Genomic DNA, 17,745 nt, shown 5'->3' with positions numbered 1-17,745 from the left:
TTGCAACGGTCTAAGACACTCGAAGAAGTTTCTGAGGGCTTATGATCAAGAAAAATCACAGATCTTCCTGGGTTTAAGTAAGAATAACCTTTGGATTGTGACGGGGTTTTTAACAGGACACTGTCTCCTCAATGAACACCTCAGTAGATTGAAACTAAGAAGAAACGGCGAATGCAGATTCTGTGGGGAAGATGGGAAAACACCACTACACCTCATCACTAAGTGCGCCGAGACGACAACCATTCGTGCCATGAATTTTGGTACGACTGATATTGGAGATGGAGAACTACCCTCTATAAAACCGTCCCAGATACTGGCTTTTGTCAAAGCCCTGGGACTGTATGATGAGTTATGACTTAAGAAAGGGGGACACAATGGATATGTAAGGTCGCAGTGATTAACCCCCCTCCCACTCATTCTAAATTCTAAAATTCTAAATAAAAATCATCAAAGATGTGTTTGGTTTGGTAAGATTTGGTTTGTTTTTTTTTCAGCACTTTTAAAACTGTCTGCCACAATGTTAAACGCGCGATAATGGTCTGCCATTGTTGTTTTCCGATAATAATAATAATATATTTTCAAATTGCAAAACGGCAGATGTAGTCAAAAACATTTAAAATTTACCAAAAATCGATACCTTTTTTACCTTGGCGCCCGCCGCGTCCGCCACGTTGGGCTTAGTGAGTCCCCATGTCATGTACAGTAAGTATAGGGGCCTCACTGTACAAAACCCTAGGTTTGGTCAAATAAATACAGGTAGCCTTTCAATGGCTCTTAGACTATATATTTGTTTATCCCCTTTTAGATTATTGCTATTTATATCTTTTAGGCATTTGACACTTGTTATTAATTATATTGTTATTAACTTGTAATTTATATGTTCTACAATACTCACTTGGATTAAAATTGGACAAAGAACCGGAATTGCTAAGAATGAAGCAATAAAAACATATACAAGATTTACGAGCTTATTTTGTTTTTTGCTAAAGCCACTTATCGGCCACATAAATAAAAATTTGAGGGTTTTAATAATTAATTGTAAAATATCAATTTTCACATTCATTATGTACTAAATAGTAGTAATAACAGATGCTCTCAAACTGTATCGAACAAGTTGTTTGTATTGTACGTCATGGATTAAGCTTGATATAGTCATCAAAGGTTAGGGAATAGCTGTTGACATTGATTGAATATACGTACAAAGAGTCTTGTGATTATTCTCTTTATCAAGTGCATTTTTTCTATGTTATATATAGTTTTATGTAGACAACAAAAAGAGAATATGTGAGTGACTGTAGATATGTGAATAGTATTTATGAAATAATAAGCGGGAAGAATGGGTTCTTGCACGTGTCGGGTAAAATTTAAATATTTATGATGTCTATCTACTAGGTATATATCTATCTACGATACATATTTTAATAACATATCATTCGAAAGGATCTTCATAAAAATAATAAACATATATTTATTTTCATAAAGTTTATTTGTAATTATCATATATCATGAAACTAAAATTGCTAGATAATAAACTATATAACTCTAAAGTATAATATTTACTGTTTTTGTAACATTTGTACTTTCTAAACCTACTGAAAAACTAAAAACCCTTTTACCGTATGTCTCATAAACAAATAAGTCATGATATAAATTCTCTTTAGCCCAATCAGTTTAGTTGAAATTTTACAAAAATCAGTTATAGTAGGTTGCATTTTGTTAAATACAACCCAACTGATGAACACAACCTTTGTTAAAAGACCACTCGGCAGTGTCCACCTTCTTATATTTTATGTTATTTGAAAATTACGCTCCCTCGCTCGGTAGGAACAGATTTGTAGAGAATTAAATTCTCTACAGCTTTAGTTTAGGCGATTTTCTAAAAAGTATTATTTATATATTGATTTTAATTAATATAAAGTGTCAAAAATTATGACATAAGCCTGGTTCTTTCAACTTTTCAATCATTCGTAATAAATATAATAGGCACATTTAATTGTAGTTCAGTAATATTATGGCTCAAATTGCGATATATCCGACAAAATTCATAAAGTTTTCAAAATTGGTGGAAATAATCAAGACATCATATATATTAATAAACTGAAAAGTTTTCATCCCTAAATAGTGTGCGTCATCCCCCAGGACATCGTTTCTACCCCCATTTTGAGTTTTTTTAAATAATCTCGACAACGGTGCAATTCTCGACAAAAATATCTACTTAGAAAATTGTTCTTCATAAAATTCTCTATCAAAAAGATAAATACACTTTTTTTCTAAAGTTAATAATAAAGTAGCAAATAAAGCGCAAATATAAGGGTTGGTTATGACTAGCACTATCTGCAGTTCAATCTAATTAAAAGTTTAATGTTTAACGCTAACAAAAAGCAGTAACTACTAAATTATACTTAGAATTTTAATAATACGTTTTAATTTTAATATACGTTTTTCTCTCACACTCCTCTACCCCTATAAAATGGCTGATTTGTACTTATTTCTATATCACCCTAGAGGTAAAGTATTTAATGCTTTTTTTTAATGTGTAGCCTAATCCTAATCCCTGTAGCCTAATCCACTAATTATCAAATGTTAAAGATGGGATTTTATTTAAAAGTTTAAAAGTGCGTCGTGCAAATCGTGAAAAGCCGATATCTAGTTTGAGCAATACAATGAAAATTAATGGCAATGATGTTCAAGTTAACTCAACATTACTATTTCAAGGAATTATTTGCACCGCTCATTCTAGCCTGGTGTTAAAAAGTGCTTTAGTTTCGAATTAGCTGCAGTACATCTTTCTCTTTTCGATGCGAAAAGCCTAATGAGGAAAACTAATAAAGCAGCTTTATACCAGATTGTCATTAAAGGTCCAGAACGAGACCATATTTTTGAAAACAGCGAGTATGTCATTGATGGAGGATATTTGCTTCGCCGCGTAATATGGCCAAAAAAAGGGACATTTAACATTGTATACAACGCTTACGTTAGTTACATTAAAAAACATTATGGGAATAGAGTAACTGTCGTGTTCGATGGTTATATGAAAAATGCAATCAGCATGAAGAGCCTAGGACGACAGAGGCGGCTACTTCAAAGAAGCTGTCCTCAAATTATGTTTGACGAGAATACTGTTGTCTCTGATACTCAGCAGAACTTCCTAATTAATTTGTTTAACAGAGAACGTTTAATCACAGAACTAGTAAACAAATTTAGGAAAGAAGATATAGAAGTATTTGTTGCTGCGGATGACGCCGATTTATTAATATTTCAAACTGTTATAGAAAAATTTAATAATTGCGATACAACTGTTATAGTAGGGCAAGATATTGACCTGCTAGTTCTTCTTATTGCACTTTCTCCCTCTGACAAAGATATCAAATTTTTAAAAGAAAAACAGGGTAATACTTGCAAAAGGATTTACAGTTCTCAAGATTTACAATCCGCAACTTTATTATATATACCTTTATACTTTACCTCTAGGGTGATGTGGAAATAAGTACAAATCACCCTTTTTATAAGGGTAGAAGAACCTATATTAAAATTCTAAGTATAATTTAGTGGTTACTGGTTTTTGTTAAAGTTAAACATTAAACTTTAAATTAGATTGAACTGCAGATAGTGCTAGTCATAACCAACCCTTATATTTGCGCCCTATTTGCCACTTTATTATTAACTTTAGAAAAAAAGTGTAATTATCTTTTTGATAAAGAATTTTATGAAGAACAATTTCCTATATAGGTATTTTTGTCAAGAATTGCACCGTTGCCGAGATTATCTAAAAAAACATAAAATGGGGGTAGAAACGATGTCCTGGGGGATGACACACACTATTTAGGGGTGGGAACTTTTCGGTTTAGTAATCCTCATGCTATCCCCAACATACCTACCAATTTTCAAAACTTTCTGAATTTTGTCGTGTTTAAATCGTAATATTACTGGATTATTGACAAAGTTGCAGGACTCGTTTTGGGCAGTTTTTTATAAGACATATTTTCGCACGGCTTATAAGTTTGTTCTTGTAGTGAGTCTTAATTAAATGCAAATATTTTTAGAGGTGGTATATTTCGACCCCAGGAACACATCTATGAGATTTTTTTTCGCATACAATAGATGTTGAAAGTCGTGCATTTTCTTTTAAATTTTCCAATATATTTTTCAAAATTTTAAAAAGGAAGCTAATACAGAAAAATCCGGTGGTTCTCAAATTTTTTAAAAAATATTTATTTTTTAATTTTCAAACTTGAATAACTCCGTTATTTTGGACTTATTGGAAAAACGGTAAAGAAAAATGTGTTTTTTTTTATCGAGATCTACCAGCCATGAAAATATTTGCACTGATTTAAGACTCACCCTGTGTAGTCATTACTTTTATATCGGGAAATGCAAAGATGGCGTATAAATCGCAAAAATCATAAAATACTAGATTGCGGACACCTCCCATATCAAATACAGGGTGAGTTTCCTGCGATGTTCTCTATGGTTATCTCGGAAACTACTGGAGATAGGGAGTCGGTTAATTGGGGAAAGAATTGCAGTTTTGTGGGGTCATAAATATGCGCCTTTCAGATTTTTGAAAAAGTTCACGGCTTACTAGATATTTCGAACAATTATATTATTAAAACAAATTTCGGCTTTTTTAAAAATTGTTCCTATTTCCATTATAATCTATTTTAGAAAAAAAGTTTTTAAATAAAAATTGTAGATAATCACATCCCTCATGAGTTTTCTAGTTTTTTCTAAAGCCTGTCATTTTTGAAAAAACTGTGAAACCATAGTTGCCCACGACTTCATAACAAGCGCAATTTTTTAAGCTTTTCAGAGATATAAGATATAATATGTTTTTTTTCGAAAAATTACTGATTTAGAGCCAATTCTTATCTTTCTTGACTAATTTCACTTAGTTGGCATTTTATTCTTATTCTGTTATGATTTATAACTTATAAAAAAGATAGAATATAGACAGAATATTTTATTAAACGGTGCTTTACAATTTACATTACACATATTACAAATGTTCAAAAAAACCGCCATTGTTTTGAGTACATAAAATGCATCTTTTTAAAACTGAATTACAAGTTTTTCCCACAGAACGGCCGGTCGACTATAATAAACTTCTCCAGCACCGCCTCTTCAAATGCCTCTCTTAATTCATAAGTTCTTTTGTAAACCTTGTTGTTAACCACACCGCATAAAAAAAAATCTACCATGGATAGGTCAGGTGATAGAGGAGGCCCATGCAATTGGTCCACGTCTTCCTATCCCTGAATTTGCGTAATTAGGATATAAATAATTTTTAACATTTTTTTCATTGTGGGGGGGGAAGTGGTGTGTCATAATGAAAGTGATGTTGGAACCACTCTATTAATGCGCGAATCTCTAAATTTAACTTTTCTAACGTGTCTTGGAACCCGTTCTCTTAAAAACGGAAGTACCGTTCACTGTATGGCTGTATAGTCGAAACTGTATGACCAAGAAAAGTTGAACCAATAATACACGCTTTTCTTCATGTGAAAAATTCATATTTACAATTTTTGTTTATTTTAATTTACAAAGTTTGGATGTGGCAGTTTCACATTTCTGAGAGCAACGACGATTGAACTTGTTTCCATGACTAACTAAGTGAAATTAGTCAAGAAAGATAGAAACTCAGTAATTTTGTGAAAAAGATATATTATAGCTTATATTGCTGAAAATCTTAAAATCGGAGTATATTTAGTCACAAAACCCCAAAAAACTGCAAAATTAGTTTCCGAGATACCCATAGAGAACATCGTAGAAAACTCACCCGGTATATTTTTACGTTGAAAAAATCTAAAACGATTGGGCTAGTTATTCGAATGCAATACTATATTCTGGTGGAACATCAAAATAGCAAACACGAGATAGTGTTACTCTCATACGATGTCTTCTTCGAATCCGTTATCCTCGATTTCCAAGCCATTTTTGCTGTCGTTCTCCTCTAACACTTTGCCCTTTCCATTTCTCCATAACGAGAGTTGAGTTCTCGCCGTTGAGGATATGGGCGGTATATAAGCTCTCGGTATCAAAAACGTGGAAAGGTTAAACAAATCCACAAAGACTTTGTAGCGATCGCTGAAAAAGAAACAAAACATATTTACAAAAATTATATTTATAAAAATGTTCAAAACAGGTTCATTATCTTTTATTTCTCATATGTGTGGATACCTGAGAAGAATAACACAGTATGGGCTGCAATTGTATTTTTTTTTTACTTAATCCGCAAGCACATATCTGCTATTCCCGAAAGACCATCTCACAACTATCTACTTATGAATGCGGGATCTATATCTGCCAACCACAAGTTCAGAACTAGTTAAAGGCTCAATACTGTACAATGCCAAAAAAAATGTACAATCGTCTGCCTTTGAATATCAAGTCGCTTTCGTTCTTTCCCGCATTTCGCAAAGCTTTTAAATCAAACTTACTGGAGAGAGCCCTATATACGGTGAGATACTTTTTTATTGATGCTTAATCATGAACAATATTTAATTTTAAAATTTTGATCATCTCACACACTGGTTAAAGGTCTAGTATTTACTATTTAGGTCTATGATGACCTCCATTGCTGTTGTTGGGCATTTTCTCATTGCATCTGTGATGCAGATGCATGCCAGTCTCTGTACTTTGCACAGGATTTGCCTTACTGTACGTTGTTCTAGTTTTGTGTACCAAGCAACTGCTCAATAGGTAATCATGGATCTTACTATCATTGCATACATCGAGCGCAAAATGTTAGGGGCGCATCCCCATCTATGTCCCGCCAGTCTTCTGCATAGCATGAGAGCCTTTGTGGTTTTGCTGGTAATGTTCTTAATAAAAATGTTAAACAGAACTTTACTGTCCAGTGTTAGTCCCAAATATTGGACTTCCTGTGATGATAGTATTTCCTTTCCATCTAGATGGATTCTTTTCAAGTTATTCAATATTTTATATGATACATGTAGATCAAGTAAAAAAAATGAACTAATCTAAACAATCTCTAACTTAATAAACTTACCTTAAAGTGGATCTTAAATACTGATATCCAGAAGATCCACCTGTGCCTAGTTGAGATGAGCCGATCATTCGCTGAACCATCAGTACGTGATTGTCTAAAATAAAAATTATGTATATTGATTAAACCATATTCTCTCTCTGATGTATATAGTACAAAAATTTAATAGTAACTGTCATTTGATCGCTTTTTCTTAAATTTCAAAATATAGTTCATAACACTTTAAATTTTTCATTAAAAACGCATCAATATAAATATAGACAATTTAAGAAATAAAAAAAAATTATTAATTGGCATTAAATTGTAATATTTTTTATTATTATTATTATTAACGGTTCCCTGTTTGCACATGGACCTCCAAATTTAATGCCTCCCCTCGAGAAAAAAAACTATTTTTTTATTCTATAATATAATTCTTAATTTCTGTTTATTCCAAAAAATATTCATCATAGAGCTGCAACAAGTCAGTTTCAAAAAAATTTAAATCTCAAGTAATTTCAAAAACCAAAATGATCTTTCCTTGACTTAAATAATTTTCTTTCAAGTCAAATCATTTTTGTAGAGACTTAAATTTCCATGACTAAAGTCGATATTTTTAATTTAAATCATGAAGATCTGCGAGTTAAGTCGACAAAATTACTTAAATCAAAATAATTACCGTCAAGTCAAGACAGCCAAAATTCAATTTAAGTATAAAGTATAAAAGTGGCTCACACCTATAACTTTTCCATTTTTTTTCAGATAAAAAAATGAGATTTGGTATGTTAGTATATGGCATAAATTAAGATTGATTGACGTATTCAATTTTTTTTGGTCACTTTTTTTGTTTCGCCCGAAACGACTACAACTTTTGATTTTTAAATGGCACCCTCGGTATATTTTTACTTTATTCGATTAAAAATGACACTCTGAATAGAATGGCATACGATATGTCAACTTTTGACATTTTCACTTACAAAAAAATCGTATTTTAAATTTCAATCTAGAGTGATATAATGACTGTGGTAAAAACACTAGTTTTTAATCAAGAAACCTTGGAAAAATAGATCTGATTATCTAATGTTTTTCGTGTCTTGTCCTGGCGGGTTAAAAGACGCACAAATCATTTTTTTAATCATAATACATATTACAGTTGAGGGTTGGAACCTTTGGTGTTACACTTTTATTTTGCATAATACATATCTCAATTTTTTCAAATGGATCAAGGGTGGCTCATATTTGGAAAAAGCATTTTTTAACGAATAATTTGGCGTAACAAATCTATCAATCCTAACTTATGTCATTTGCTTAGATACCAAATCTCGTTTTTTTTAACTGAAAGAATATAAATGTTACAGGGGTGCGCCATTTTTGAGACCGCACCCGGTATACAACACCCAAATATAATCTCACGTACCACCAGCCGCCAGTATTATTGGGCAGGTACTATTCTTGTTTTGTATTTAACAAAATTATTATGTATGTTAATATGAAGAATATATTTATGATATTGAAGAAGAACTACTAAATGTGCTTGATTAAAATTTTAGTTTTATTAATATTAAACAGAAATAAAAGCAGGGAAGCTTTTTGTTACTAAACAAAGCCGTCCGTAATCCGTTCCGTGAGCAGATTACGACTTATTAGTAATGGCTCTAGCTTTTATAAATCTTTACTGTCCTTTTGTTTTCCTTTTAATCCAGTCAAGTTCATTCAGTCATTACTGTTGAGTTCTGAAAGGGTTAAGTCCACTCCAAAAAGAGATTTTGTTCGAAAACGACGGGATTTCTGGATTAGCTACTAAAAAATAATTTCAGACTTTATTTTTTATAAATTTACTTGCTAGAATTTTCACTAAAGGCAAAAAATCAATCTCCTGAAGAGAACCCGAAAACTATTTATTTTGCTTCAATTTCGGACTTTTACCCGACCCAAACAGTAAATCTTAGGATTTACCACACCGCATTGGTAAAAGTACGAATAAGCAAGTGGTAGAAAAAACCAACCAACCCCACCAAATAACCACCTAACCAATACATTAACACCCTCCAAATAACCAAGCGAACCAATGCATTAACACCCTCCAAATAACCAGGCTAACCTAATTAGTTAATGCTTTTGGTAAATCCTAGGTTTGGCGCGCTTATCCTAAGTTTTACCGCATTTCGACCATTTACAGTAACAAATATAAGACTGATACGTTACAAAAATCGATATCATGAAACAATAATCCTTAAAATTTCAATGCCTAAGTAAACAAAAGCAGAGATGTCTTTGTTTATCGATATCCTTAATTTGTCGATATTGTAGCTATAAGAAAAATAATTCGTACTTTTACCAATGCGGTGTGGTAAATTTTAAGATTTACTGTTTGGGTCCGGTAAAAATCCGAAATGGAAGCAAAATAAAGAAGTTTTTGAGCTTTTACCACTTGCTTTTGGTAAATCCTAGGTTTAGCGCGCTTATCCTAGATTTTACCGCATTTCGGACATTTACAGTTATTCTTTAAAAATATATTCTTTAAAAATAGCAGGTTAGTCGTGACTGACTAAGTTAAGAAAAAACTCAAAATCTCTGCATCCTCACTTAAATTTTGAGTTTTTTATATATTCTTTATCTATGGTTAAGATCGAATAGTGAGGAGAGATATTTTGTTGTTACTCGTTTAACTTTGTCTCGTCTCGGCTTATTTTCATCAGATGAGTAAACACGAAGTAATCTCTTGATTGTTCGTCTTTGACCTACTTTGGCGTACTTCGTGAGTAGTGTAGAGGCCGTTTATAACATATATATTTTTTGACTGTCTAAAATACAGATATGATAATGAGTTTTTGTTGTATAAATATATAATATCCAACCACAATTTCTAAAGCGGCTTGCACTATAATGATAACTGTAAAGCTACTGTAAAACTACCGAGGAATTTCACTACTGGCTATCGGGGGAAAAATTCTTGCAAAAATTATGTCAAACCGCCTGCACCCACATATAGGAAAAATCCTCCCAGAATCGCAAACGGGTTTTCGCACCAACCGCGGTACCGTCGATTCCATATTCTCCATCCGGCAACTACAGGAAAAAGTAAAAGAACAGCAGTCTAAACTTTACGTTGCATTCATCGATCTAACAAAAGCCTTCGACTCTGTGAACAGGGATGCATTTTAGGTAATTATAAAAAAGTTCGGAGTACCCATCAAATTTCTTACAATGTGTAAAAGCCTCCATAACAACAACAAATCAAGAGTGTCATATCATGGATCACCTGAGCAATCCCTTCCTAACAAACACAGGCGTTAGGCAGGGATATATCTTAGCGCCTCTCCTATTCAATATATTCATGGCACCGCTCTCCATTATAGTGGACAGCAAACTGCAGGAGAGAGGTTTGGGTATTAGATACAGATACGACGGCGGTCTGTTCAACATAAAAAGACTCAGGGCAAAAACACGTACAAAATTCATCACAGAACTTCAATACGCTGATGACTGTGCTCTAGTTGCAAATACGTTACAGCAATTGCAAGAAATATTGAACACATATACATGGGCATACGAGGCCTTGGGACTTAAGCTGAACATTGATAGAACTAAAATCATGTGCACTCCCCCGGAAGATCACAACAATGCTATAAAAATCGGAGATGAACTGTTGGAATATGTAGCGGAATTTAATTACCTCGGCAGTTTGATTTCGGAAAAGGCCAATATCGATTCTGAAATTCAGCACAGGATTAGAAGCGCCTAAAGAGCATTCTGGAAATTAAAAGACAGGGTTTTCTACAATCATGACTTGAGCACAAAAACGAAACTTGCGGTGTACCGAGCGATAATAATTTCCACCATGTTATATGGGAGCGAAACCTGGGTGCCGTACCGCCGACACATAAAGGCATTAAACAAGTTGCAGCAGAGACATCTTACACAACTCTTAAGAATAAAATGGTTCCATCACGTCTCAACCGTATCGGTCCTTGAAAAAGCTAACTGCGAGAGTATTGAAGTATTGAGTATTGAATGATTACCAAGTCCAGCTTAAGATGGGCTGGTCACGTATGCAGAATGCAAGAAAACCGCATACCAAAATCTCTGCTTTACGGTGAGCTTGTAGACGGTAAGAGGAGGCCAGTTGGACAACTCAAAAGATTCAAGGATATTTTCCACGAAAACTTAAAGCGAATTAACAAGCAGTATGAGTGGGAAGAGGCAACTCACAGTAGAACGAAATGGAGAAGAATTGTAAAGTCAGTTAAGAGCTACAACCAAAAAGTAAAGAGGCAACAAAGCAATGAGATTTTTAAATGTCTGGAGTGCGGTAGACAGATAACATCACGTATCGGGCTTTCCAGTCACAGAAAAGCTCATGAAAGAAAACGCCTTGCGTGATCATCTTCTGATGCGTGTCAAATACTCGTCAGCGAGTAATGGCGGTATATGTATATGTAACTGTAAAGCACAACATATAATATTTAACTGTTTTAATAACTACGAGTTTATTAAATTAAAGTTAAACAAGGCGTAAAATATCAACTTTTCTTACATGACGGTGGTTGGTGGCTTCAGAGAATTAATGCGAAATTAACAACACAGAAACGACTATTACAAGTCAAAATATGCCGCAAATTAAACCATGTTCTTGAAATAACAAATTTCCAGTATTCGGTTTCAATTTAGTTAATTTAGTAGGTCTACAAAATTATACGCATTTACTGAAACTTTTTGGCGAAACTCCGTTAAACGTAAACAGAAAGTTGGACAGCAATATTTGAAAATACGCGTAACTGAAAATACTTTAACCTTTTAGGTAGATTAATGATACATAGGAAAGGTAGTAGGGTAGCCCAAGCGGCAATTTTGGGATTTATTTAAGAGATACAGAATAACATAAGGGGAAAGACCTTACACTGTGTTAAGTACCCACCGTACACGAACATTTTATAATATGTAGTAGGGTAGCCGATCAGAGTAGAAAAAAATAATGCTCACAAAAACACGAGATTAACGTAAGGTGATTTAATTTAATTCAGAAAAGTATGCAGTAAATAATCTGACGATTTTAGCTTGACATAAGGATATGGAAGATAGTCAGTGGCGTTAGCCTAAAAATATTTCAGTGCCGGACACCAGCACCAAATTTGGCACACGCTTTCTAGAGATAATAAGGCTTCAAAAATTTCCGGGAGACAATCTCTCGCATCTCCGGATCATCCTATGATGACGTCATCAAAATGGCGGATCAAATTTTTAGCACGAAATTGGATTATCACTTGCAACTTTGTTAATATTTAACCGATTTTAAGTTTTAATAGCTCATTTTAAAGCTTGAATAATTTGCTAAAAAAACTATATTCAGTTTTTTTGCAGAAGGGCATTGTTTCAGGCATCACTTAAAATTGGAATTAATAAATGAAAAATGACGGTTTTATTCTAAACAAATTGAAAGGTTAAAACAACAAAACAAAAAAATTGTTTATTACGCATATAGCTCTTAATTTTGACCCCCCTCCCCCATCGACACATTCCCCCCTTGCCGTGTCTCTGAAATGTTACAAATTTGTTTTCATAAGCAAAATAATAAAACTTTTTTTTTTGAAGAAACAAAATGAACATAAAATAAATATTTTTTAAATATTTATTTTTTCTACTCTCCCCTTACTTAAGTCTTTCCTTTTTTTGTTCCTGTCCACCCCTCAAACCTATATACACCTAAAAATTTATCAAAATGTATAATGTATAAACCTTTAAAGTATTTTCCTAAAAATGACTTCGGAAGATACATTTCTCAAGCTAAAAATAACTTTTGCGAAAACATATTTCTTAAACAATAAAAATAAATCTAAGATAAATATTAAAGTAATACCTTAACACTAATTTTATTACTAAAAAATAGTAACTATATGTACAATATTCCCAAACAAAAGAAAACTTCGCGTGTACCTACATGACATTTACAGAGCATTGTCCAGCCCTCAAAGTTCCTCTGAATCTTCCTAAAAAATGAATAAAAAGGTTCCTAAAAATAACTTGAGAGGATACATTTTCAAACTAAAAATAACTTAACATTAACTTAACTTCATATCAATTATAATTGAAAATAGTAACTAATAATAATATATACAATATTCCCAAGCAAAAGAAAACTTCTTCAGCCCTGAAAGTTCTTCTGAGTTCTCTTAAAAAATAACCAAAAATGTTCCTAAAAATAACTTGGGAGGATACGTTTTTAAACTAAAAATAACTTAAAATTAACTTAACTTAAGGGATTTTTTTTTGTTTTCTAAAATTATTAACAAACATTTAATAAATCCCCAAAAAATGTCTTTTATTTTGCATGCAATACAAGAAAATTATTAGAGTTCAGTCGAACGTGGGGGCAGGGGGTGTGTTAGTGGAGGGAGGGACAAACAATAAAAAACTGTTTTATACTTAAAATTTAATATAATTTTTTTTGGTTTTGTTTTTTGTAGACAATTTGTTGACAATAAAGCTGTCAGTTTTTACTAATTACCACAATTTTATTGGATGCGTTAAAACTACCCCTACAAAAAAATGAATATAAGGTTTTTTTAGCAAATTATTCAAGCTTTAAAATGAGCTATTAAAACTTAAAATCGGTTAAAAAATAACTAAATTACTGGTAATAATCTAATTTCCTGCTAAAAATATTTCAGCCATTTTGATGACGTCATCAAAGGATGATCCGGACATGCCAGAGATTGTCTCCCGGCAATTTTTAAAATAATAATAATAAGTAGTAGTAGTAGAACAATAAATCAGCTGACCTCAGTGGGGAACTCAGAACTCGAATGGCCAGATGCTACGTCTTCTTTGTGTTACTCTATGAATATGAGAGTTGGACACTAGATTCACAGACCGAAAAGAGAATAGACGCCTTCGAAATGTATGTGTAAAGACGGATGCTGCGAATCTCATGGGTACAAAGGATCACCAAAGATAAAGTACTTCAGCGCATGCAGAAACAAAAAGATATACTGAACACCATCAAGGAAAGAAAACTGCAATACCTGGGTCATGTGATGAGAAGTGATAGATACGAAATACTGCGTCTCATAATAGAGGGCAAACTGCAAGGGAAAAGATCAGTAGGAAGACGCCAGAACTCATGGCTAATAGATTTAAGGAGATGGTTTGAACGCTCGTCTGCGGAAATCTTCCGGGCTGCAGTTTCCAGAGCCACAATTGCCATTTGGATCGCCAACCTTCGGCAGGAGAGGGAGTGATAATAATAATAAAAAAATCAGCTGACAAAAGCTATTTTTTGCTTTTAAGTTAGTACATCAAAAGATGCCTCAAATGTACTTTAAATTTTGAACTGACAAATATTATTTTCCGTCATCAGTGTTCAGGTGTTCTGGACTGGGTCATGAGTCAAAAATCAATAAACAATAGCCAAAAACAGTAAATAGACAGGATTGCTTAATACCTTAATACATAATATGTATTTTGGCCAAATTTCACTGCTTAATAACACCATTGTAGTTGACAGTCTCCCTTCCACTCGTTTGCATATACGTGAATATTATTCAATTCATATTTCACTTCCTCCTATGTCAGCAAGGACTGCAATTTCTATAGCTTCACAAATATAGAGTCATAAATTTGACCGATTAAATAGTCCTGAATATTTTACAGTTTTTAAATAGAATTAACCGGTCTAATTTGTCCATAAAATCGTTAGTTCCGCGGCATCAATTTTGACGTCACTGCAATCCTTGCTGGTATGAGAGGAAAAGAAATGGTAAATGAATGAAATGAAATGGGAAGTAATCATGCTCTAAAATTTGGCGAACGTACGTCTTATTGAATAGTTTACAGTTATTGGTCAAGTAATCTATGAACCTTGTATACAGGCTATGAGTTATAAGTCATGGATAGCTACATAATGCTAGACATTTTTATGGTCAAGTTCTGCACAATCAAAAATATTCTTGTGGCAAACCTGCATTGCTGTGGCCTGGTACTCAGCACAGAGCCTTAGCGCAGCCAGGACAATGCTTCTCGGCAGTCCATAACAGTTTTCGATGTCACTAATTGCATGATGATGCTTCTGTCAGGTGTGGAACTGTGTATTTTGTTTGGATTAAAGGTTATTTGAATCACTTTGAAACTCAAACTGAGAAACCCGACAAGTTCAAAAAATAATTTTGTAAAAAACATAGAAAAACAAAAAAATATGATTTTTTTATGCCCACATTATCTACGTTAATCATAAAGATTCAATCCGGATAATCGAGTCTTTACTGTATTTCTAAAAAATCTGTGTTCTTTGAAAATCTGTACATTTTAGCATCTAATATTTTCACAATATAATAGGTCCCCACGAGGCCCGAGTAAATCCTTCTTTAGCACCTTGGGTCCCCCTACTATAGAAACGCATTAGTGGAAAAACTTTTCACTTACATCGCCATTTTGTTATGAGGGAGTCGATGTCCATAAGTAAATTGAGGATTTGATGGGGTTGGCTGAATCTGGGTTCGTCACGATACAAAGTGATCAAAATAGCTCCTGAAACAATGAAAACAGATTCATCATTATTTTAATATCCGTTTTTCTATACTCAGATGCAAAAAAAACGCAAAGGAGAAATTTTTGGTCAAATTAAGACCTTATATTTTTGCAATTTTTTCAATTATCATTTCTTTCTGATGTTATTTTTCAATATGACAAGTCGGCTTTAGTGATTATTGCGAACTATATACCACTATGAACTGTCCATAAGGTGCGTATTCATTATCCGCACGAACGAACGAACGAACGAACGAACGTACGCTAGTGGTATGGACGGGGACCGCACGATAGAACCGCACGAGAAGACCGCACGCATTTCTTCATTCGCGCGCCAGTTCAAATCGTCAAGATATTGTTATAAACCTGTTTTTTTTTTGTTTATATACCGTCATTGAATTATCGCTAAGCAAGTTACTATGGAGCAGTGCATAAGGAGTCGGGCTAGGAAGCGAGAGACCGGAGTTCGAATCTCGGCCGGAACATCACTTTTTTTTTTTAAATACTGTTGTATTCTATAGTTTATTTTTGTAGTATAAGAAAAAGAACTATTTATTCTGTTATTTTTAATCTCCGTTATTAATATAAATTGATTGTTAGTACAATACCTCATTTAATATAAAATAATATTCTACTTTTTGAAATGTATCGGGCCCTAATTGTACCTAAAAGTAATATATTTTTAGTGATATACCATATTGTAAACTATTTAATATTTTAGTCACTTAAAAAGTTAATTTGCATTGAATAATTGCCTACCATTAAAGGAAATTTGAGCTATATAATCCTTGATGGGCATATTCTGGGTATGCAAATACTTCCTTTAAATTTTGGGTGTCGTTCAACCGATTTATTCTCAAAACCAGAAACTTCTACATATAAAAAGAAGCAGAGGTCACTAATTATAATAAACTTCACCCTTGGTATTACTTCCACTAATTATAATAAACTTCACCCTTAGAATTACTTCTATCACAATTACAATACGTTCATCTGCATTGGCATTTTCTACTTTTCGATGGGAAACAATAAACTTCCCAATATTTTTTAAATGATGTAACAATTCCTCTTGTGGTTACTTTTCCATAGATATCCTCAACTCTGTCCTCATGTGAATTCAGAGGCAATGAAAATGAAAATTATTTACCATAAACATCGCAAACTAAAAACCTAATAAACAATTTTATACCGAATATAGAAATAAATTCAGTATTCTTACCTATCGTCCAAATCCATGTTAATAGATAATTATTATTTTTAAATATATTTTTGGAACTGCTGGTTTTAGTAATTATTAAATTAAACGAACTAAAAAGTCTTAAAATAAACAATTCTTAACCATAACCCCAAAAATTGCAGATCTCCTGTCAACTTTCTTTATTTTTTATTTATTCATTATTTTCCTAGTGACGTCACAGGTGGTATGCGCGAACTGAACGAAATTGGAGCCGCTATCGATCATACCTTGTATTCTTTGTACCATGACGTCTAAACGCCTTTGATGTACCGACTCGAAGCGGATGGTCGAGCGCACGAACGAACGAACGGCCGCATGCGTTCGGTCCCCGTCTAAATATACCGCACTTTCATTCGTTCGTTCGTTCGTTCGTTCGTTCGGATAATGAATACGCACCTTAAATCTGAAAGCGCACGCAGGCGAACGCCTTTGGTGTACCGACTCGAAGCGGATGGTCGAGCGCACGACCGAACGAACGGCCGCATGCGTTCGGTCCCCGTCTAAATATACCGCACTTTCATTCGTTCGTTCGTTCGTTCGTTCGTTCGGATAATGAAAACGCACCTTTAGACGTTTGGGAAACGCTTGGCAGGAGGGTTAGAAGGTCCCGAAGCGGTACCAGCTTAATTAAATGAACTTCGCTTGGTTCTTAAAGAAGCATGGGAAAGCATAACGCAATATGATATATGCAGCCTCAATGACAGTATGAACGGACGTATATAGGCAGTTAAAGCAGCCAAGAGAGGCAACACGAAGTATTAGGGTATTTTTTACATTTTTTTCTGTTTGTAAACCTGAGTATCACAGATGTTTTTTTTTAATATCGTTATTAATATTTATTAAAACCAGGACCGTATCGTTAGTCTTTAATGTTTTTTTTATTTAGTATAGAGTATTCAATGCAGCGTAATATGACGTTACGACAATAGTCACCAAAACCATCTCGTCATATTAAAATCCATATATTAAAGACCACATCAACCAAATGAACGAAGGAAGT

At 33.5% G+C, this 17,745-nt stretch overlaps 1 protein-coding gene across 1 annotated transcript in view; it reads right to left on the bottom strand.

Annotated features, from left to right (window-relative positions):
* Positions 1-4,646: 4,646 nt before the first annotated feature.
* Positions 4,647-17,745, bottom strand: part of LOC115878414 (tryptophan 2,3-dioxygenase) — an 84,639-nt gene continuing 71,540 nt past the window's right edge. Inside the window, exons 7-9 of the mRNA XM_030894928.1 lie at positions 15,404-15,508; positions 7,010-7,103; positions 4,647-6,084 (exon numbers count right to left, since the gene is read on the bottom strand). Of these exons, the coding sequence (XP_030750788.1) occupies positions 5,886-6,084; positions 7,010-7,103; positions 15,404-15,508 (398 nt within the window). The 3' untranslated portion in view covers positions 4,647-5,885. The remainder of the gene's footprint in view (positions 6,085-7,009; positions 7,104-15,403; positions 15,509-17,745) is intronic.

This window comes from Sitophilus oryzae, unplaced genomic scaffold, assembly GCF_002938485.1.
Source record: "Sitophilus oryzae breed Bouriz unplaced genomic scaffold, Soryzae_2.0 scaffold_1508_pilon_pilon, whole genome shotgun sequence".
Taxonomy (NCBI): Eukaryota; Metazoa; Arthropoda; class Insecta; order Coleoptera; family Curculionidae; genus Sitophilus; species Sitophilus oryzae.
Note: the sequence above shows the minus strand (reverse complement) of the source record. Positions and strands in the feature narration are given on the sequence as shown.